This window comes from Antechinus flavipes, chromosome 6 (assembly GCF_016432865.1).
Source record: "Antechinus flavipes isolate AdamAnt ecotype Samford, QLD, Australia chromosome 6, AdamAnt_v2, whole genome shotgun sequence".
In the NCBI taxonomy this organism is placed as follows: Eukaryota; Metazoa; Chordata; class Mammalia; order Dasyuromorphia; family Dasyuridae; genus Antechinus; species Antechinus flavipes.
The window spans coordinates 128,339,473-128,364,301 of record NC_067403.1 but is presented as its reverse complement, the minus strand read 5'-3'; the positions used below and the strand labels follow the sequence as shown (position 1 = coordinate 128,364,301).

The 24,829-nt window shown below is 36.1% G+C and overlaps 1 protein-coding gene across 1 annotated transcript in view; it reads left to right on the top strand.

Annotated features, from left to right (window-relative positions):
* ANK2 (ankyrin 2) overlaps positions 1-24,829 on the top strand; it is a 381,624-nt gene that overhangs the window by 324,148 nt on the left and 32,647 nt on the right. The window contains exons 34-40 of the mRNA XM_051967124.1: positions 1,653-1,749; positions 2,993-3,221; positions 4,849-4,974; positions 10,143-10,265; positions 12,202-12,234; positions 14,401-14,422; positions 17,643-24,164. Coding sequence (XP_051823084.1) covers positions 1,653-1,749; positions 2,993-3,221; positions 4,849-4,974; positions 10,143-10,265; positions 12,202-12,234; positions 14,401-14,422; positions 17,643-24,164 — 7,152 coding nt within the window. The remainder of the gene's footprint in view (positions 1-1,652; positions 1,750-2,992; positions 3,222-4,848; positions 4,975-10,142; positions 10,266-12,201; positions 12,235-14,400; positions 14,423-17,642; positions 24,165-24,829) is intronic.

The following is a 24,829-nucleotide window of genomic DNA, read 5'->3' as shown; positions in this document are numbered from 1 at the left end:
ACAGCAGAGCATGGCATGAAAACCCAGAGAGAAAATAGTAATCCAAAAAAAGAGGTGGAGGGCAGTGTGCCATACTGAAGAGAGATCAAGAAGAATAAGGACTGAGAAAATGTGATGACTGTGTATTTAAAATCAGCTGGAGTCAGGAATTCAGGTTAAGGGAAAAATCTTCAATCTTTATTCTCAGTAGAGGTGAAGGGGGATTGCAATAGCAATATGGGCAGCTGCAACAGGAAGCCAGCCAGTAGAGGTGAAGGGGGATTGCAGGTGAAGGGGGGTCGCGATAGCAATGCGAGCAGCTGTGTCAAGAAACCAGCCAGCAGTCTCTCTTTCCACTTCCCTTTCCCCTCCCCTGTCTCCACCCACCAAAATCATCATTTCCTATACAAACACATTAGGACTTGCACAAAGAGTGGGCGGGAGCCATTCTTTCTCCAAGCATATATATTAATAGAGTATGGTCCAAATACTATTTTGCCTCATGTGCTTGGGACCTCATGCATCAACTCAAGCCTCAGCCCATTACAAGAAAAGGCAAATGTAAAATGTTGTTGTCATCATTAAATGTCTTCAGGATGCTTGCCTTAACTTAGGTTTCTTGCCAAGCTTTCTGTAAATATTTTTCCAGGCAATAATGTTTATAATTCTCCACTCCTTTCTCCACATAACTTTAAAATTAATTTTATGTTCTAAATAGGGGTTGCCTTGGCAGAGAAATTGTGTTTTACATCCATTATATAGGAGATGTCTCTTGTTTTATCCATTTCAGATTTTGGGTAGCAATAGAACATTTAAGTATGTCAAGTTGGAAGTGCTTGTTGTATTTTCTCACTTTTATTGGTTATTGATTTTAATCATTTTCTAGCAATTCATTGCTGATTTGGCAATAACTTCCACATTATTAACTGACTTATTTCTATGTTTTTTAAAAGCTTTTTTTTTTGTTGTTATTTAAGGCTTTCCTTTTTAGCATTTCCTAAATATCTACTTGATATGTAGGAGTACAGCTTATATGTACACATTTAAATGTTTCCCTTATTAGAATGCAAGAATCCAATTCAGGTAAGGGATTATATATTTTTGCCTCTTTTATACATTCAACCTTGGTGCAGAGGTCAGGATAAATTAAGCAAGCATGTCATGCTTGTTGATTGATACAAAATTAAGAAGACTTTAGATTGTTTGGGTTTGATATGTCTTGTCAGCATTTTGGAATCTCTGGTTTGATTCCTGTTCAAGAGGCTCCTTCTCCCAGTTTTCCTGTAACTGCTAAAATGCTTAGCAAGGTTAATTATGCTGTCAGTTCTTTAATAGGAAAAGAATGATAAATATTTATATATTAACACCGCTGTTAATGTAGAATTAATAGTTTCCAGGTTGACCAAGGATTTAACTGGAAAATGTATAGTCTTCAGAGGCTAACAATTATTGTTTGTCAAAATATTAAGCAGAAAACTAATATCACAATGATCCTTGGCATGTAACTATCTCAGACCTTTGTTAACTGAAACAGCATGGGATGTCTTGTTTTCATTGTTTCATTTTATGGGTGAGAGTATTGGGATAATGAACCTAAACATGGAAATATCTCATGGATGGAGTTTTTTCTGATCTTCAATTTTGGTGTGTGTTTGCAATTGTTGTTATTTCAGGTGGGACGACTCCAGCACAGTGGGAAGATATCACAGGGACCACACCACTTACATTTGTCAATGAATGTGTTTCCTTTACAACTAATGTGTCTGCCAGGTATGATGATGAACAGGAAATCCCTGCTTCTGACTTTGTTTTACTACATTCTCTCTGAGAAAAAGATTAGATATTTTCTTATTTTAGTGTATTTCGTTTTATATGTTAAACTAGATTTGATAGATTTTATATGTTTAACTAGAATTGAGAATTATTAGTGATAACATAATGAAAAACATGTCCCATTAGAATCCAATATAAGGAAAATGGATACTTTCTCATTCTGACTTGATATGATTTGAGAAGCTTCTAACATGCTTTTCCAAAGGCTCACAGCCTTTAGCATGAATTTCCTGCTGTCAGAAAACAGCCAACATTGTTAAAACAACAGAAGTGAATGAATATCTTATAAATGATAACTCAGTTTTAAAGGAAAAAATGGAGAGCCTTCAAAAATTTGTTCTTATGCACAACAGTTGATTTGTACAACTGAAGAAACTGCAGGAATATGAGAAAATTGTTGTTCAGTTGTATGCAATTTCTTGTGAAGATACAAGCAAGGTTTACCTCTTCCTCCTCCAGTCATTTTACAGATGAAGAAACTGAGGCAAACTGGATTAAGTGACTTGCTCAGGGTCACACAGCTGGGAAGTGTCTTAGGCCAGAATCAAACTCACAAAAATGAGTCTTTCTGACTAGGCCTGATCACTCAATTCACTACAACATCTGGCTGCCCAGAATATCCAGTGTAAGGGACTTGTATTAAAAGCAACTAATTATCTGTTGTTGAACCCAAATCCTTCCATAGACAAACATGTGACCCTGAGGCCTTGCCTGTGAAATGAGATTAATGAGAGCACCTCACCTACCTCACACAGGGTTGCTAATCCTAACAGTTTCTTCCATCACTTTAAAATTTGTTGACCCATGATGTGACTGAGGAGCTGAGGAGACATAGAATACAAAGGAAATTACAGGTTTGTGTTTATCATAGATTGTGTTAGGGATAAGTAATATAAATTTGAATTGTTTTGTTTTATAGGCCGAACATTTTTTGAACACTGACCAAAGAAAAAGTTTAAGGCTACAAAGGTCTTTTTAAAATTATTACAGCATTCTTTTTTCTTTTTGGCAACATTCTTAATGGTATAAACTTGAAATCCCTTTCTCTAAAAGGACAACTGATATATTCAAGAGCTTTTCCTTAAGGATGTGATCATATTTCATCTATTTACATCCAGCATTTGTTGAACATCTACCATGGGTGAAGTACTTACTAGTTTTATGTTCTTTCCTTCTTTAGGTTTTGGTTGATAGACTGTCGACAAATCCAAGAATCTGTTACTTTTGCTTCCCAAGTTTATAGAGAGATTATTTGTGTACCCTATATGGCCAAATTTGTAGTATTTGCCAAATCACAGGATCCCATTGAAGCACGATTGAGATGTTTCTGCATGACAGATGACAAAGTGGACAAGACTCTAGAACAACAAGAAAACTTTGCTGAGGTTGCCCGGAGCAGAGATGTGGAGGTACTGGATGCATAAAGCTATCCAGCTTCAGTAGATTAAAAGCAGAAAGAAAATAAAGATGAGTTTAGACCAAACCACACAAAATAGCTACAGTTTTATTAATTAGTCCTGGAGTTCATTTTGATGAGAGCTAGATTCAGGGAACTAAAATGATGAGATTAGGGTTCCTGGTGGTCAGGGAGTTAAATGATGAGGTTAATGGCAGGTTCAGAGAATCAAATGAAGAGGTTTGACTCCCCTAAATCCCCTTTAGGATTTGACACAGGGTAGGGAGTTGTGGGAACCCCCTTTTGGTGGCACAGAGATCCTTCATAAAGGAATTTACAAACCCGAAAAGCTAGACTGATAAAAAGAAGTTTATTATTGGAATTAGGAAGTCAGTCTTTGCTATGCATGATTAGAAAGGCTGAATTCCTTAATGGCAAGGTCCTGTCAGAGAAGTAAAGTTTCTAGTAGAGAAATCTCAACAGAGAGGTATAAAGACTGATTAGGGAAATAGGTGAGGATAAAGAGAGGGCAATGCTCAGCAGGCAGAGGTTTGCGGCTATCCCAGGAAGAGAGAGTTTTCTTGGCATGGCATATTAGGTTCTTTGTAAGGACTGAATTTAAAATTGGCTCTTTTTATAATTGAAACCTTGGCTAGAAGCTGAGGTTTGCTCTTGATGGGGATGGAGTTTGAACTGGAATCAGAATAGACAATCTTGGAATTGAATGGGTGTTTCTTCAATTCAATAGAGTTGGAATTTCCAGCTCTTAACTCAATTAGCCTCACTTAGATAAATCACTTTACTTGATTCCCTAGGGCTGTCTCTCACACAGGCAGGGGATTCAAGGAGAATCTCTCCTTCAAGGAGCTTCAAGTGCTTTAGCTCATGGCTCATTCTCAAAGTCAGAGAAAGAATTTTGGGACTCCCTTCATCAATTTCATCTGCTATTTTAGATAGTTATTATCAGCAGTCTATCAACTGTCAAACTCCAAAATGCAGATGAACTTTTATAGCCAATACTCCTAGACAGTAAGCATGATTTTAGTATATACTGGGGTTGTTGGGTCCTACAAGAAAAAAAGTGCTGTTTTTGTAAAAATCTTTACAAAATTATGTCTTTAAAGACATTTTTATTGGATAATGAATCATGCCCTTAGAAAAATCATATTATTGTTTTTAAGTTTTCAAATTGCTAAGGACCTTCTGCTTGAAATTAGGAGTATTCATTTTTTTTGTAACCAATAAAATTTCCCCTTTACTGTAGTTTAAAATTAGTAGCATAATATGAATCTCAGTTGTGCCAAAGTAACTTAATTTAGCCATTTTAGTTTTACTAACAAGAAAGCTTTATTCATTAAAAAAAAAAATCCTGGTATCTCTACAGTATTCTTCTATAATAGATCTAAAAGCAAGAACTAGACATTTGTAGAAAATTCAAATGATTCTTCTTATCATTTAAAACTTCCAACTGGTCTTAAATGGAGTATGTAAAAATAGATATCTTGCTTCATATTAATAACATTATTGTGGACGATTTAAAAGTCATGGTAGGTGTATATTCTCTGGGAACATTCAATTCCCCGGAATCACCAAACCTTTACATGTTGTTTCTTCACCCCTTTCCCCCAATCCTCCCATAGGTATTAGAAGGAAAACCTATCTATGTGGACTGCTTTGGGAATCTGGTACCACTAACAAAGAGTGGTCAACATCACATATTCAGTTTTTTTGCCTTCAAAGAAAATAGACTTCCACTATTTGTCAAGGTAATGGCATAAGAGCTATTGTAATTGTAAACTTAAAATGGTTCACTTAAGAACATATTTTATCTTTGTTTTCATATTATAGCATTTTTTTTCCTATAGTTACCAAATAATTTAAAGCATGTAGAACAGAATTATATATATTTACATTTCTTTTTGAATTAAAATGTTCTCACTTAACAGAGGAATCCTTAACATTTAAAAAAAAAAATATTATTAGGGAAGTGAACAGGTTTTAAAAATTATCTTATTTAGTCTCCATAATTCTTCAAGGTAAGTGCTGTTATTATCCTCATTTTGAGGAAACTGAAACAAAGAGGCTAAGTAATTTGCCCAAAGGCACAAACTATTTGGTGTCTGAGGCTACATTCAAATTCAGATATTCCTCACTCCAGACTCAGCACTCTATTCAATGCATCATGTAGCTAAATGACTAAATTTCACAATTAAGCATTATTAGATTTTGATTTTCAAAAATGTGCACAATTGAATAGATCTTTAATTTCAATCTTTTGGGTGGAAGAGGGGAACACCTTCCACTCAGTGATAAACATTCTTACATCTTTTATACTCTTCACATCCAGTGATTTTTAACATCTGTAGATCATCTTTCAGATCCTGTTTCCAACTACATCAGAGATTGAAGCAAACATGACCTTCCACTGTGCCCTTTAGAATACCTGTTTCATAGATAACAAACTTCCTTTCATCCTGAATCTTTTCCCCCTCATTCCTTCTCTCTACTAGCAATTACTTCAACCTGGCTCCCACACAGATGATACAACCTCACTGGCCACCATTGATTTTACCTTTCCTCATTATCCTTAGATCATTAGTAGAGCTGAGAATAGTTGGAATATTCCTTGCTCCCACTCCCCATTCCATATTCTCTCCTTCCTTCCATCACATCAAAATCCTAATAGCTTTTGTCTCTTAAACACTCAAGTCCCTTTCCTTCTTTTTTTCATAGAGTATATTTCATTGGCTCACCATTTTTCTCATCTTCCCAACTCCCGTTCTCATAATAGGAGATTTCAGCTTACACACTGATACTTAATAAAATACCCTAGACACTTGATTCCGTTAAAAATTTTTAAAATTTAATTTAATTTAATTTTACTTTTAAATACACATTTCTTTATGAATCATGTTGGGAGAGAAAAATCAGAACAAAAGGGAAAAACCATGGAAGAAAAAAGAAAACTGAAAAAAGAAGTGAACATGTAATGTCAGAAAAACTGAAGCAAGATAGAGATTAGAGAGTTTTTAATATTTTATTTGAATTTCTGAGAAGGAGAGATTTTCTGGGACCAAAGCATCCATTTGGTCCCACAGCTGAAGCAGACTTTGTTCTCAAAGAATCCAGCAGCCAATGTGAGTTTCCCATGAACTATATACACACGTGGCTCTAAGCAACCAGAGTAGATCAAGACGAGGGATTGGAGTCTGAGCATTGAGAGCGGGAAAGGACCGTCAATCTGATTCTCACAGGTTGCGGGGTAGGACCATAAATTCTTACCAATTGGGAGGATTTAGTAGGTGTCCAACTAGAGCCAGGAAGTCTGGAACTTAGTGATAGAGGATGCCAATTCCCTCTGAGATAGGACATCTGGAGTTTTATGACTCTTTTGGAATGTCAGAGTGGCCAGCTACAGCCCTAATTATCTCAGTCCTAATGATCAGGAAGGGGGGCTTGCAACCAGGGGGATTGAAACAGAACAATTCAAGGAACTGAGGCAGGACAATTTAGAGAAACTGAGGCAGGACAATTTAGGGAAACTGAGGCAGGACAATAAACGGGAACTGTGGCACAATAAACATAGCATGTGTTCATTTGTATTCTATTTCCATAGATTTTTTTTGAATACAGATAGCATTTTCTATCCAAAGTTTATTGGGATTGCCTTGGATCACTGAAGCACTGAGAAGAACCAAGTCTTTCATAGTTGACCATCGTACATTCTTGTTATTACTGTGTATAATGCAGTCCTAGTTTTGCTTATTTTACTCAGTATCAGTTCATGTAAATCTTTCCAGGCCTTTTTAGAATAGTAATATTGTGTTACCTTCATATACCACAACTTATTCAGCTATTTTCCATTTGATAGACTTCCACTCATTTTCCACTTCTTTGCTACCACAAAAAGAGCTGCTACAAACATTTTTGCACATGTGACTCCTTTTCACTCCTTTATGATTTCCTTGAGATACAGACTCATTAGTAGCACTGCTGGGCCAAACGGTATGCACAGTTTTATAGCCCTCCAGAATAGTTGGATCATTTTATAACTCCAATAACAATGCAATAGTGTCCCAGTTTTTCCATATCCCCTGAAACATTTATTATTATTTTTTCCTGTCATCTTAATCAAAGAGGTGTGAAATAGAACCACAGAGTTGTTTTAATTTGCATTTCTCTAATCAACAGTGATTTAAAGCATTTTTTATATGACTATAGATGGCTTTTTCTTCATCTAAAAACTATCTGTTCATATCCTTTGATCATTTATCAATTAGAGAATGGCTTGTATTCTTATAAATTTTACACAGTTCTTCATATATTTTAGGAATAAGACCTTTATCAGAAATACGGGCTATAAAATTTTTGTTCCTCCCTTCTCCTAAGAACTGATAGGTTGCTCTCCTAATTTGCTTAATTTATGCCCAAATCATGTAGCTATTTTGATCTTCTTTTGGAATGGGGTGTGAAACATTTGATTTCTTCATCTTCTCATTTCCTAAGAGCTATTTCCTCATGACACACAATGTTGGTTATACTCTTAATTTTACCATCACCACAAATATATCATTAGGAATTCCAAAATCCCCCAATCTGATTAAAACCTCTTGGCTTATTATCTTTCCCTTCTCCAACAAAATCTTATTTTTGTTCATACCATGATCTCTATCTCTTAACCCCTCAATTCTCTCCTGGACCATCTCCCCTGCAATAACCAATAAGCATACAATACAATATTATATGTACTCTCTTGATCTCTTAGTTAACCAATTTGACTTTAAACTGTCCTCCTCTTATAAATCCCTACCATTCTTATCATACTGTTGATTATGTTTTTCAATACTGTTGATTATGTTGTACCAAGCCTCTGTCTTAGATCATTCCCAATATTTACTCTTAAACATGTATTGTTATCAAAGGTAGAGAAAATCACATAATCATTGACAGGGACCACCACAAATGTGTATTATACAACTTCAAGTGGGCCCTTACTGTTACTAGGAAGTCTTGTTATATTTCCTTTATCAACTTGCTATTCCATTCTTCCAAACTTTTTATTCTTCCCCCTATTTTTCCCACCCTCTCAGCTGAGAACGTTGCCTCTTATTTTATAGAAAATATTGAGATCATTCACTCTGAACTTCCTCTTCCTATCACTAAAGTGCCTTCTGATATTCTTCCTTCACCCCTGTCACATAATAAAATAGTCTTATCCTTTACCAAGATTAACTCTTCTACTTGTTCAAGTAATACCATTCCATCTTGTTTCCTCCAACAGATTCATCTTTCTCCCATCCTAAATCACTCCTGCCATTTGTAACTAAACTTTTTGAAAGGCCATATATAATACAGGTCTAATTTCCACCATTATCATCCCATTAAAACCTGTTCTCTCTAAAGTTATATGATCCCTTAATTGTTAAATTCAGTGGTCTGTTTTTGCATTGCTAAGAACCTAGGAAATGTGCCTTATGCTTGAATTTCAGCCTCTCAGTAGCCTTTAACACTCATTTCTAGATTTTTGGGATACCACATTTATTCTCTTCCTACTTTTCTGCCTCCTTTGCTAATTTCTCTTACAAATCACACACTACAATTGTAAGTGTCTCACAGGGTTCTGTACTGGGCCCTCTTCTCTTCTCTCTCTGTGATCCATCGAGTGATCTCATTAGCTTCCATGTATTTAATTACTATCTATATGGTTATAATTCTTAAATTGCACATCTCCAGCTATCCATAAGATACATTAAACAGAATTCATTATCTTTTCAGACTTTCCTATTACTATCAAGATCATCATTATCCTCCCAGTCCTTCAGGCTCACAACCTAGTCATTTTAGACTCATTATTTCTCACCAATACTACTCCTAGGCAAACAGTTGTAAAGGCCTGTTAATTACACTTTTGCACATCTCTCAAATATGATCCCTTTACTCTGACATTGTCCCCAGTCTAAAACTGTTCATCATTACTTGACACTTGGATTATTGCAGTAGCTGCTGGTGGAGCTTATCTGCTTCAAGTCTCCAAACATACTTAATAAACTTTAATAGTAACCTAGAGACTCCATGTTGAAGTTATCAATAACTTCATAACCTATCCCCTTCTAATCTTTCCATTGTTTTTATATCTTATTCCCCAACATGTATTTTTCAATCCAGTGGTATTGGCTTCTTGGCTATTCTATAAACAAGATACTGTATCCCTTAACTCTAGGCATTTTCTGTGGCAGTTCCCCACTCCTGGAATGTTCTAGCTACTGATCTCCCTGGCTTTTATTAAGTACTAATTACTACTTAATTCCTTTATTTGTCTCTTCAAGGTGGCATTTAGCACAGGGCTTGATACATGAGATGCTTAAAAAATGTTTCTTGACTTGCTTATCCAAAGTATAGCTAAGACAGCAAGTTTAAAAACCTATAACTTTCAAAAATTGCATATTAAAACCACAGAATAAAAAAGAAACATTATTTCCTTTACCTCCTTCTAAGTTTTTCTACTTCACAATTTCCCTTACTTGACAATTCAGTGCCATAAGCTAGATACCTAAATGGCCATTTCCCATGAGGAAAACTTAGATACAAATTGTTCTTTTTCATGATAGAGGATTTAATTTTGAAAGATGCTTTCTCACACATAATTAAATTTCACCAAAACCTATAATTCATGTCTGAATCACAGAGATTTGATTTTTGGATCTGCACAAATATTCTGAATAAAGGTGTGTGTGTGGGTATATATTGTATATATTGTATGACACATACATATATGATTATACATATGCATATAGAGATACACACATAAAGAAAAGATTTTCTGCCACCAAACTTGGCATTTCAAACTTTTTCCTCCTAATGGGATTGGATACTGTCTAATAAAAACAAAATTGATCTAAACTGCAAACTCTTTTACTATGCTGTCCTCTTTCAGGTGCGAGATACAACTCAGGAACCTTGTGGAAGACTTTCATTTATGAAAGAGCCCAAATCAAGCAGAGGATTAGTACATCAAGCAATCTGCAATTTAAATATCACATTGCCACTTTATACTAAGGTACCATTTAATATATTACAGCAGAACCTCAAATACTATGGTACTAGATTCTTTTTAGCTTTATTAGTAAGATAAAGTCAACCTAGTGTAATCACACGGAGTTGTGTATTTATAGTTCCCAATAGCATTTCTACCTAGCATTCTCAACCTAAGAGAAGAAAAAGTAGAGTCATTTTTATTTGTTCTTTTGCCAGAGGAAATAATTGGACTAAAAAGGGAAAGATTTCTCAAAATTGATGTGAGTATGGAAGAGGGGAAAAATTATGGTTCCAACAATTTAACATTTTAAGCCAATAACAAAGAAACTGTCATTCTCTTGATTACTATGTTTCCTTCATTTTGGAACTAGAATAGTCTATTCAGTCCTAGCAAGATATCATCAAATTCTGTTTCCTACATTGAATGTTTAATGGTAGCTAGGTGGTGCAGTGAATAAGAGCACCAGCCCTGGAGTCAGGAAGACCTGAATTTATCTAGTCTTAGACACTTACTAGCTATGTGACTCTGGAAAGGAGAAGGGAAAAAAAAAAGAAAGAAAGAATAAAGAAATTGAATATCTACAAGAATATTATAGATTTTTAAAAAAGAGAAATCTCAAATTTTCAATCCCATCATGGAAAAAGAACAAGTTTAATGTTAGAGAATATATACACAACATAATGTGTGTGTGTGTGTGTGTGTGTGTGTGTGTGTGTATGTGTATATATGTATGTACACATATACACATAATGTCAGTTGCCTAAAAGGGGAGAGACTTAGTTTTCTTAGCAAATTATAGGCTTCAGACACAAGATGTTTCAGACAATATCCTGTTTATTCTCTGAAGAATTTTAAAGGGTAGAACTTCAACAAGAAGTCATTAATGGTATTCATTAAGACAGATTCCTTTTAACCACAAAGACATATTTCAGTAGCCCCACCAGCTCTGGGAAGTCCAGGAAGGGTATGGAGATAAGAACGGGTGGGGTATATATGTGGAGTAGGACTAGGGCTCTGATATCTAGCACAGTTAGATAGATACTTAGGAATTCTGGTTAATCCAGTAATACATTTAATAGGTAACAACCATGTATGGATGATATAAATTTGGATAATTGGGATGTAATAGAATGTTTTTTGTGTTTTGTTATTAAAATGTATTTTAATCTTTTTTTTTTTTTTTGATGTTTCATGAGGCAATATAAGCTTTTGTGTAACCTTGGAATTTTTCCTAATGAATTATCCTAATGAATCTCTATCATTACTGTTTTATCATTTAGTGGAGAGTCCTAATACATAGAATTTTAGAGTTTACTCTGTTTGCATAATGTATTTTTTTTAACGAAAGAGATATCAATATGTAATCCTAATCAATATCCTAGTGCTTAGTAACTGATTACTAATCAGTACATTGGATAAAATAGGAAAGTTTATCAAATATTATTTTTCCAAGTCTGCTAATACATTTATTGAAGTAGGAATGGTTAACTATTATAAAACTAATGTTCATATGCTAAATTGTTCTCAGCATGTACCTACAGAGCATTATAACATTTATTAATCTCATAATCCATCTCTAATGAGAAGAATATATCATGGTCAAAAATATTTATATATGGAATCATAATGAAAAATCATACTAACCATATGTGATAATTATCTTGTATATTACTGTGCTATGCATAATGTCTCCTCATATAAGTCAGGCATTAAGACCTATCATCAGTCTAGCAGTTAATTATAATTTTGGTCTTTTATCTCTGATCTAGACTTCAACATTTAAGTCAATTCTCTTGAATTTTTCCTTGTCTTTTGATAGTTAAAAAATTTATGTTCTCTGAATACTTGCCTGTTAGCATTTGGCAGCAGGGTATTTTCCTCTTTTTATCTAAATAGTCTCTGCTTTTCCTGCTGTTTTGTTTTCTCCTTCTTTTGCATGGCATCTTGGGGCTGCAAGGAGTCAGATTCAGATCAAGAACAGGAGGAAGAGGTAATTTTGCTACTTTATCACTTGCTAATGGCTGTTATTCTGTGTTCTAATCACTAACAAGTGGGGCCTTGCATGTATATAAAGCAATAGTTCTTGATAAGCTCCAAAGTATAATGCCTACTTCTGTTTCCTTGATACTGGATTAAAGTGATTCTCTTAGAGGCTTAAGTTATGCAGAACTTTTTTATAGTTCCCTTAAAATGGTTTACATTTGTTCTGCTCATTATCAGCTAATATGAAAAGTTGTGGGTTCACTTTTAATGATGTGTTTAATATTATCCAGTGGAAGGTCTACCCCTTCTGGATCTTTTGTCCTTATTTTAAAAAGAGATTCAACAGACTTATTTTTGAACACCAAACAATATAAAATGTAAAAGACCTTTTGAAAGTGTGTCATGCTTTGGTAGTGGAAGGAGGGTGTAAGGTAAAGATTGCAACTTCCAAATACAAAATCAGCTGGTGCCCAATTTGTAAAGAGCATATGATAGGGCTGGCTGAGGCAGGAAAACTCAGACTATCAGATCCTTCATCATCCTTAAAACAAGCTCCTGAAACATGGAAAATACCCAGAAGTCCCAGCTTCAGAGGATGGTGAGATTTCCACCAAAATTGATGTCATATACACAATGCATAGCTATTGATTTACACACATGATTGTGGTGATTTGAACCTATGTCTCAGAGGTTTGATTTTTTTCTCCAATTAATTCCCCCCAATAAAGTATTTTTTCTCTTTACCCTCCTCCACTGGGAGATGGGGGTAGTTGAGAATTAAATACCTTTGTAACAAAAATATAGCCAATCAAACCAAATTTCTAAATTGCCTTGTCTAAAACATATTCTTATTCTGCATGCAATTTCTTAAAGGCCTTTTAATATTCTTTCCCTAGTATCCTATTTTCAGTAATAATCAAGAAGTGGGGTGTTTCAGTTACTGATGTTTCAATGGATGATTTTTAAAAAATAAAACTTGCAGTTATTAGAACTATATTTAACTATATCAACACTAAATTTGGTTTCATATTTTGACATTTATCTTTTTTAATTTTTAAAATAAATATATTTATTATGACACTTTACATAAAGTTTGGGAGATATCCAATACATCATTGAAAATAAGCATTGCAAATGAAGCACAAGAAAAATCATTTGTATATTTTGCCTCAATACCAGACATCTCAATCAAACTCCTACTTAAAATGGAGTGATACAACAGGAAGAGTGACAAATAAGTGGCATTGATTAGCCATATAAAAACTACATATACTGAATGTGAGAAAACATTTTTTTTCATTGAAATTCAGCTTTAACCAACCCTGTAATACATGAAAATACACTACTCTGTGAATTAATCCTCATATTTTCCATTGGAAAAAATGCTAGAAACATATACAAAATGATATTCAAATGGCAGTGACAATTTTGGTGTATAAAAATCAAGGATTTTTAACAAATCCTTTTATTTAGGTGAAAGAAAAAGGTAACAAGAGTGATTAAAGGCAATATATAAAAATCATGAGTCAGTATAGTAATTGGCTTCCCAGGTCAAGAACACCTAATTGTGGGACCCCAGACAAGTCACATAAAGTCCCAAACAACTCTCTAATATACTGAGTTACAGAGATGAAAACATCTTCATTAGTAGAGGGAGTTTCTTCTGGGAGTTCCCCATATCAAAGAAATCACAGATCCTGAAACAAAAACAAACACAAAAACAATTCCATTATTCAAAAATCTGGATTTCATCATAATGAAAACAATTTGTAGCAAATATTATCATCTTTCCTTTTTCTTACCTTTTCTTCAACAAAACTAACCTTCAGACCAAGTTCAGCTTTTCCTTACCTTTCCCTCCATAAACATTTACCTTAGCTTTTTCAGAAGGATTTTAAACCACTTGAAGATTTATCTTATCACCACCATCTATTAACTACCTTTAGTTAATTCTTGGTGTAGAATAGAGTCATGATGAACAAGAATAAGAAAGTTTGCCTACAACCTATGCCATCAGCCCTGATTGTGAGAATCATCTGTGTAGTCATTCCTCAAGCCTGTGCTGATCCCCATTTGTTATATAGTATGTGGGTAACAGGCTATTGTGCACATCAGGGGCTTTGAGACAAGGTACTGTTTGTAACCATTTCAATTTATGTATGTTTTCTTTCAGATCGATATGACATCAGAAAAAAGTAAGATTTTAAATAAAATTGAGTTTGTATGAAAGCTGAATATGAATTTTTAAAAAAAAAAGCATGAGAGAAAAATGCAAGCTAGTTGTCATTACTAACAATGATAATAACTCTTATTGTAATCATATTATCATTATTAAGCATTAATGTATATTTATAAATGCAGCTTTCTAGTTAAATTACAAACATATTTAATCGGTGAGCTAATTGGCAATGAAAGATAATTCCTTATTTAAGCATTCACTTTCCTTTGACATCCATGATAACTCCGCTATGCTCTTATGCTTGTTTAGAATCCCATCCCACCATTTTATGTTTTGTCTTTTTATTGCTATAGCTCAAACACATTATTTTTTTTTAATGAAAGGACAGTATCGCTTTTTAAGTTTATCTGCCAGTTTCTGAGTAGAATTCATTTTTTGCATAGATGCATGTATGTACAAAATTGATACTGTCTGAAATTTTTGAAGCTATGCAATCCCTTTTTCTGTGGTGAAGTATTATTATGCTTATGACTGTGTATGGAAATCATTCCTGGTATGGTAAAGGAGAAATGTTCATTTGCATAAGTCAGCAGTGAACAAGTAAAAACCAACTAAGCAAAACCAACCAATGACAAAGGATGCCTTTGTATGGAGATGTGTTTAGATAACTGTGCAACCTCCCCAGTTAGATCTGTTTCAGAGGGAATTTTATTTTTAAGTGGAAACTATAAAATTATAGATTACTAGAATTGGAAAGGACTTTGATGGTTGTCAGTCATTGTTGATTAATGAAATAAACAACTATTTATCAAGAGCTTATTATGTGCCAGGCACTATGCTATCCTTCTCCTAATGCCAGAATTCCTCTTCATGAAATCCTTTGTGAGAGAGCGACAACTCATTTCAGGCTTAAAACATTTGAAATATTTAAAATTTCCAAACTGTTTGAGTTACATCGAATAGTTTGTTACCTCAAATAAATATGTACCTTTGAAAAAAAAATGTACATTTTGTACCACCAAATTATTTTTTTAAAAAATTACATCCCAAAGTATTTTGATTTCTTTTTAAATTATTGCATTTCATACTATTATTTTAAAAGGGAGAAATACCTCATCAGTTCCTTAAAGGAATATATATATGTATGTATATATGATTTGGTGCTTGTTTATGTTTTGTTTTACTTGTGTGTGGGGGAGGGGGAGGTTCACAACCCAAACTTTAAAAAATAAGTAAATTATCAGAAACATATTAACTTTGAAGGACTACTTTTTGAGAGTTTATCCTTCAAAAGAGGAACAATTAAAATAATAGCAATAGCTGGCATTTATATAGCACTTTAAGATTCACAAAGTACTTTATATCTATCTCATCTGATCTTAACCCCTGTGAAGTAGATATTATCATCTCCATTTTACAGATGAGGAAACTGAAACATATAGAGATTAGGGGATTTGCTTAGGTCTTCCCAATTCCAAAGAAAGCACAAATGGATTTTTTAAAATGTGAATTTCCCAAGGAGAAGATCTTTTTGCTGGAATAAACTACACTGTTCTCTCTGATTCTGTTAGATATTTTATCTCATTTCCCTACGTCCTCTTCTAAAATTAACATGTAAAAGAGAGCCTTTCCTTAATGCAGAAAAATTGTAATCTCAACAAAGAGGAGAGTTCCCATTTATTTAGTGCCTTAAATTTTTCAAAGGACTTTACAATAGTCCTACTTCATCTCATTTTATCTCACAACCCTATGAAGTAGGTGGTATTATTTCCCCCATTTTGCGAATAAGAAAACCGAGGCTTATAGCGATCAATTACTTTGCAACTAGTACATGTATTAAATCTCTGTAAAGTAATTTCAGCTCAAGTATTGCACTTCTTCCACTATATTAAACTGCTTCCCTTTGCTTATTGGAGACAGTTCTTCTGTTGTTGGAACAAAAGGAATTTTCCTTAAATGATTTAGTATACTATGGTTTTTAGTTTTGAATATAGGAAAACATCTGCCAATGATATATTTTTAAAATAAGAAAGTATACTCTTGATAAACTCAAAATATAAGTTACCAAACTATGCTCTCATTATATGATTTCAAAACATTTCCACTTAGAAACTCCTCTGTCAGTTTAACTGGAGGTTAATTTTCAAAATTTCTTAGCCATCATTGGTTTGTATGATTACACATTTATTTGCCATAAGCTTCCTACATCCAGTATTTTGCATATTGGTTTGTAGGGAAATAAATATGCTTCACCATGGTATTTTTTTTCCTTAACCAACTTCTCTTATTTATAACCATTTTCCTGTCAGTACTTTTAAATAAGGCTACATTCCCAGCAATTTTGCCACATCTTTGCTTTGCATGGAAATAACTTGGCTTACATAAACAAGTGTGTGTGTGTCTAGTGTGAATGTCTCTTGAGTTTGGGATTGCCATCCATTACCTTTCACCTTATATATGTTGATTCATAATTATTCTTGTTTTTCCCCTTCTTTTTCTTCCTTTGATCTGTTCATTATTTGTCTTAAAAAAAGAGGTTGCTCCAAGGAAAGGCTGGTACCTCTCAACATGACATTGTTTCATTGTTAGGTGTGAGTTTCCCTTAGATGAAATGCCGGGTTTGCAGCTGACTCAGATTTATGTACATAATATAGCTAATATGTTGCACTTAACAGAATTGAACACACACAACTCTAGAAGAATTCTTTGTTTTGGGCTTTTAAATATGTAAACACATTTACAGATTCTGACAGTTTGCTACCACTGGCTTTCTCTTAGAGGAAATCAACTTTCTGGCAATTCATATGCTTCCACTCACCACCACTTTTTTTTTTCTCCTTATTTTTTATTTGAACATTGATCTGTAACATCTGAACAATCTTGAGATACCTCTGTGTAATTTCACTGTGTTTTTTTCATTGTTTTGATTTGTCGCTTTTTTAAATGTCTTGTTGATTTTGTCTATTATATAGCTTTGATGTTGTATGTGTGGGTTGCTAAGATGAGAAAATTAAGCAAGTTATTTCCTGCTCATTTTTCCTTTTCAGTTTTGTTTTCTGTTAGCTTTGCTTTGCTCTTGTATCCTGAAGCCTTATGGATCCACCATCCCCAGCTCATTTTGTTGATCTTCCTACCACTGCAGCCAAAACCTTTGTGTTGTTTCAGTCCTGATTACATTTTCCAATATCTTTTTTGATTTCCATTTTACTTTCAATGTTTTTTTGTTCACGTCAAAGATGATGAAACAGAATCTACAGAAACATCTGTCGTGAAAAGCCACCTCGTTAATGAAGTTCCTGTCCTAGCAAGCCCAGACTTGCTCTCTGAAGTTTCTGAGATGAAGCAAGATTTGATCAAGATGACAGCTATCTTGACAACAGATGCCTCAGATAAGACAGGCTCTATTAAGGTGAAGGAGTTGGTGAAAGCAGCTGATGAAGAGCCAGGCGAGCCCTTTGAAATTGTTGAAAGAGTTAAAGAGGACTTAGAGAAAGTGAATGAAATTTTGAGAAGTGGAACATGCACCAGAGAAGAACGGTTAAATCAGAAGTCTCAGTCAGGGACAGAGTTAGTAGAAGAAGAGTGGGTTATTGTCAGTGATGAGGAAATTGAGGAGGCTAAGCAAAAGGCTCCCTTAGAAATTACTGAATCTCCATGTATAGAGGTTAGAATAGAAACAGGGAAAAGAGAAGAAGTTAAAAAAGACCCAACTGGGATTGTGAAGTATCTCACTGATGATCTAAATTCCTTTGGTAGTCTTCATGAAATGAGGCCACAGACAGGCCAAGATTCAGTAGGAAAGAAATCTGAGGCTACTGTTATTAGCAGGAATTCAGAAAAGGAGAGACAAAATGAGAAACAGAATACACAAGAACCACACAGACCAGCCGTGGGGATAAAGAAGCCAGTGAGGAAGAAATTAAAAGAAAAGCAAAAGCAAAAAGAAGAAAGCTTACAAACTAGTGAAGGAACAACTGATCTTAAAAAATGTAGCTCAGAGGAGTCATTAGATGAGGAACCAGGCTTAGCAATTGAAGTTGGACACAGTATAAGAGCTGTGTCTCCAGTAATAGAAGAAACCCCTATTGGCTCGATAAAAGACAAAGTAAAGGCACTACAGAAACGAGTAGAGGATGAACAGAAAGGCCGCAGCAAATTACCTGTCAGAGTGAAAGGCAAAGAGAGTATGACTCAGGAGCTCCCTAAAAAGACAATTCACAGGTCACATCTACCTGTGTCATCCTCAGCTAAAACAGAAAGACAGCCACCTGTTTCACCCTTCACGAAGACAGACAGACATCCTCCTGTTTCAGGTTTAATAAAAACAGAGAAACAATCACCTATATCATCCTCATCCAGAAGTGAAAGGCCTGCCCCTTTGTTATCCTCTGGGAAAACAGAGAAACACCCATCTATATCACCTTCCAGTAAAACAGAGAGACGTCCACCTATGTCACCTTCTGGGAAAACAGAGAAACACTCATCTGCATCACTTTCTGGGAAAACAGAGAAACACCTACCCATATCACCCTCTGGGAAAACAGAAAGACATCCTTCTACTTCATCATCCTCAAAAACAGAAAAGCACCTACCTGTATCACCATCCTCAAGAACAGAGAAACACTCACCTGCATCACTCTCCTCAAAAGCAGAGAAGCACCCACCCATATCACCCTCCTCAAAAGCAGAGAAGCACCCCTCCGTATCACCCTCCTCAAAAGCAGAGAAGCATCCACCTATATCACCCTCCTCAAAAGCAGAGAAGCACCTGCCTGTATCACCCTCCTCAAAAGCAGAGAAGCACCTGCCTGTATCACCCTCCTCAAAAGCAGACAAGCACCTGCCTGTATCACCCTCCTCAAAAGCAGACAAGCACCTGCCTGTATCACCCTCCTCAAAAGCAGACAAGCACCTGCCTGTATCACCCTCCTCAAAAGCAGACAAGCACCTGCCTATATCACCATCATCAAGAACAGAAAGACTTGAAGAGACAATGTCAGTTCGAGAATTAATGAAAGCCTTCCAGTCAGGTCAGGACCCATCTAAACATAAAGCTGGATTATTTGAGCACAAATCTTCAAAACAAAAATCACCACCAGAAAAAGGAAAAATCCGGGTAGAAAAAGAAAGGGGGCAGCCACTAACACAGAAAGAAAGTTCCCTGAAATCAGAAAGTCAAACAATCAAACGAGGCCAGAAATTTCAAGCAATACCACCTTTTGATTCTAAGAGAGGAGCTCGAGTCTCTGGAGCCATTAAGAGAGAGGATATAGTTGATGTAAAAGAGAATGCTTTGGGTCTAACAATAACTGAACCAACTCACTCAGTGCTTCAAGAAGAAAGCATGACAGAGAGTTCCTTTACAAAGGAAAAGGGACTTGATGACTTAGGAGACCTTGATCTCCAAATCAGCCCAGACAGAAAAACCTCAACTGACTTTTCTGAGGTCATAAAGGAAGAGCTAGAAGATAATGACAAATATCAACAGTTTCGACAATATAAAAACACAGAAAAGGCACAGATCCACTTAGACAAAGTGCTGACAAGTCCATTCAATGCCACTTTTCCATCTGATTACATGAAGGATGGGTTTTTGCCAGAGCTAACATTAGAAAGCAATGCCTTAGATAATAGCTGTGAAAACCTTAAACATGAAGGAGTAGCTGCTTCTCCATGTGGAAGTCTCATGGAAGGGACACCACCTCAAGTTAGTTCAGAGGAAAGCTATAAACATGAAGGACTTGCAGAGACTCCCGAGACAAGCCCCGAAAGCCTTTCTTTCTCAACAAAGAAAACAGACGAGCAAATTGGGGAAACAAAGGAAACTACTGTGGTAGATGGGACAACTGAAACTTCTTCAGCAAAACATCACTCCATAATCAAAGACATTACCTGTGTTTCTGAAAAGCCATTTGCTGTAGTTAATGAGACTATAAAGCCTACTATTGAGTGTCTTTCAAAAGAGGTTGATGGAGACTGTTCCAGAGATATATGCCACAGGCAAGAAGTTGGTTGCATGAGCACCAGTAGCTGTAGTACAAAACTATCCAAGGAAGCATCAAAAGCACTTGCCAAAGAAGCCAGTACTGAAAGTCAGCTGATGCTTGATAGCTTAACCTCCCTGACACAAACTGGTGATGAGGACAAAGAATCAATCACCATTGAAGACACAGATCAGACAAAAGCTCCAGAAGTTTCTGACACTTCCATACAGAAAGGTGAAAATGTGGACACTTCTGTAAAAAAAGGTAAAGAGACAGAATCTGAGCACTATGGAAGTGTTAGAAGTCCCCAGGGACTAGAACTTTCCCTTCCCAGCCATGATAGTGAAGTCCTCAGCCCTGTAGCTGATGAATCATTGGCAGTCAGTCACAAAGACTCTTTGGAAGCAAGTCCAGTCCTAGAAGACAACTCCTCCCATAAAACCCCGGATTCTTTAGAGCCAAGTCCTTTGAAGGAATCGCCTTGCCGTGACTCCCTTGAAAGCAGTCCTGTTGAGCCAAAGATGAAGACTGGAATTTTCATAGGTCATGTTCCACTTCCTGCATCCTCCACCAAAGCTGAAGTTTTCACAGAACTAGCTTCTGTGCGTTCGAGGTTTCTCCGTGACCCTGATGGTAGCGCTGAGGATGACAGCTTGGAACAAACTTCTTTAATGGAGAGTTCTGGGAAGAGTCCTCTTTCTCCTGATACCCCCAGCTCAGAAGAGATTAGTTATGAAATCACCCCCAAAGCAACTGATGCTGATGCACCTAAACCAGCAGTAATCCCTGAATGTAAAGAAGAGGATGATTCTGAAAATGGAGAAAAGAAGAGATTCACGCCTGAAGAGGAAATGTTTAAAATGGTAACCAAGATAAAAATGTTTGACGAACTTGAACAGGAAGCCAGACAAAAGAGGGACTGCAAAAAGGAATGTAAACAAGAAGAATCCTCTATGATCTCTGAGCTAGAGGGTGACAATACAGTTTCAACAGAAGTAAAAAAATCTATGGCAAGTGAGGAAAGGAAAGGAGACATTCCAGATATCGCAGTTGTGACATCTGAAAGCAGGAAGACATCTTCATCATCAGAGAGTGAGCCTGAGTTGACCCAACTGAAAAAGGGTATTGTCTCGGATCTCCTACCAGAGCCAGTCATCCGAGTACAGCCTCCTTCTCCACTTCCATCTGACATTGACTCCAATTCCAGCCCTGAAGAAGGGTTCCAGCCCATTGTTTCTAAACAATATACTTTCAAAATAGAAGAAGAGACCCAGCAAGAATCAGCAAAGCCAACAATGGACAAAGATTCTGAATCTCCTTCACCTGAGGAAAAACACACCATTTCTGTTGAAGAATCAGAGAATCTGCAGTTTGATCCAAGCAAGGAGATAGAAACTGTCAAAGCAGAGACTTGTACTGGACATGGATGTGAACCCTGCAGTCCTAATGAGCCAGCCATTTCATTCCATCCAGATATCCAAACTTCCACTGGTGATGATTTTGAAGAGAAATCAGTAGCCCATAAAAAATCATTACATCAGCAAGATATTCAGGAAAAAGATATAGCAGGAGAAAAGTTAAATCTTGATATTTCCAAAATCAAATCTGTCAAAGTAGATTGTTCCTGTGAAGAAAAATCTCAGTTCTTGTTCCCAGTTTCCCATTGCTCAACAACTGATAAAACGGAACTAGATAAAGATATTTCCATCACATCCTCAGCTGTAGAGTTAGATATTGCAAAAAGTGATCACAGTTTTGAGAGCTCTCCCAAGAACATTCTTACTGAAGACCTATCTATTGCTATTGAAACAGACAAATTGTCCATAAGCGTTCCTGTAACTGATGCAGCTAATACTGATGAATGTATAGATCTACACATCACAAGCCCTTATGAAAATGTTCCTTCCCAATACTTTTTTTCTAGTGAACAAAGTAATATCAAAACAATTACTAGACAAACAGAAGACTTGCTTTCCACTGAAGCTCATTCTATTAACATAAAATCATCTATTGATGATACAATAATGGAAAGTTCCCTTAGTGAATCTGTTTCAAGGGAAATGTCACTTTTTGAAGACCAATATATGGAAATAGAATCAAAACAAGAAAATTCCCTGCAAACAGGTGACACTGCTTCATCCTTAGGAACACCTGCATCTCCTAGTGAGCATAGAAGTAAGGTCATCATCACCAAAACTGATGTGGATTCTGATTCATGGAGTGAAATACGGGAAGATGATGAAGCATTCGAGGCTCGAGTGAAAGAAGAAGAACAGAAAATTTTTGGATTGATGGTAGATAGGCAGTCACAGGGTACAACACCTGATACCACACCTGCTAGAACACCAACAGAAGAGGGGACGCCTACAAGTGAACAAAATCCCTTTCTCTTCCAAGAAGGAAAGCTGTTTGAGATGACCAGAAGTGGTGCCATTGACATGACCAAACGAACCTATGCAGATGAAAGTTTTCATTTTTTCCAAATTGGGCAAGCCAGCCAGGAGACTGTATCCAAAGACATAAAAGAAGGAATGATAAAAGTGGAGCCCTCTCAGTTGGAGAGATTACCAGAGTCAGTGATAGATTCTGAAGATACAGATTTGTCAACAGAAGACTTGAGTGAGAAAGTAGATGAAAAAGCTTCTACAGATGATGGAGTTACCAAAGCTAACCATACATCAGGAATTCCAGTGAAAGTGGGAATTTCAACTTCCTTTCAATCAACCACAAAAGAAGTTATTTCCACAGACACTGCAGACACTGAGACTTTCTCCCCTCAGGAAACTGGTGATATGGCCAGTGTGTGCAGCATAGCTCAGATATCTTGTTCTGACTCTCCTGAACCTATTACAGAAGCTCAGTTAGATTTTCCTACTGTCATAAGGTCTGTTTATTTTGAACGAGAGGATAATTCCCCAGATTCTTCTCCTGAGGATCAGAAATCTGTAATTGAAATACCCACTGGAGCCACAGAGAATGTGCCTTCTGCTGAAAGCAAGTCCAGAATTCCTGTCCGGACTTTACCAGCTTCATCCTCAGAATTACCATCCATAGAATGTGAGGTTTCTCTTTCTGAGGATTCTCCATTCAGTCCAAATGATGAAAGTAGGAATGATGAAGCAAAACCAAAGTCTAAAATCCCCATCAAAGCTTCCTTCCAAAGAGTTGAGCAGCAGTTTACATACACAGAGACATCTGACCAGCAGACAGTGACTCTTCAGCCCTCAGAGCCAATAAATAAAGGACATGATGATCTAAGTAAATCTGAATCTGATGCTAGCTCTTGGGACTCAAAGACCAAACATCCAGTGAAAGCTAGAAATTATGTTGAGGTAGAATCAGAGACCAGAGAGAGTGCAGGGGAACTCCAGTTAAAAACAGATGAGGGAACTCTACAACCAAAGACATTTTCCTCAAGGTTGCCAGTTAAAAATAGAAATACCTCTTCATCCTGCAGGACCATTAGCCCCACAAAAGACAGTAAGGAACACTTTTTTGACCTTTACAAAAATTCCATAGAGTTCTTTGAGGAGATTAGTGATGAAGCTTCCAAGTTAGTAGATAAGCTTACCCAGTCAGAGAGGGAGCAAGAATTAATGTCAGATGATGAAAGTAGCAGTGCCCTGGAAGTTTCTGTAATTGAAAATGTGCTACCTGTTGAGATGGAGCAGTCAGTGCGAGAGGACATCTTTGATACCAGGCCCATTTGGGATGAGTCCATTGAGACTCTGATTGAGCGCATTCCTGATGACAATGGCCATGACCATGCTGAAGGTATTTGTCAGCCACTGGGATTCCCTGTGCTACGCATGTCATGAACTGTGTGTGTGTGTGTGTGTGTGTGTGTGTGTGTGTGTGTGTGTGGTGTATGTGGTGTGTGTGTGTGTGTGTGTGTGTGTGTGTGTGTGTGTGTATACAGTTTTTTTTTTTGTTTTGTTTTGTTTTGGTTTTTTTGCTTTTCCTTTGGTGATTTGTGTCTCATTTCTTTAAGCTTTCTGTGGTGGTTAATGTGCTTGCTTGCTGTGTAAGCTCTTTGTGTTTTGTGCTTTCTCTGTAGACTTTAGTTGTCCATAAAAACAATCTCAAGATTGCATAATGAGAATGCTTATAAAAACGTTCACATTTATGAACAACTGGGCAATGTTTAGTTTGCCTTTAGTGTAGCTACTATTTACTTCAGGCCATGCAAATTTTGAGTTTTGCTTTTTCTGAAGTATTATTCCCTGGCCATACATTTAAGCAATGTTGCTGATGGAGAAACAATCAAATCAATTTTATTTTGCAGTCTAAAGGTGCTTTTTAGAAAAATTCTCACTCTTATGCACTCTGAAATCATTTGTACCTGCAATTTTGTAATTATTAGGAAGCAATTTGTTCAAGAAGATTTCACATATCATGAAATTCCAGTTCTTGTGGATCTGTTTTTGATACAGAAAGGT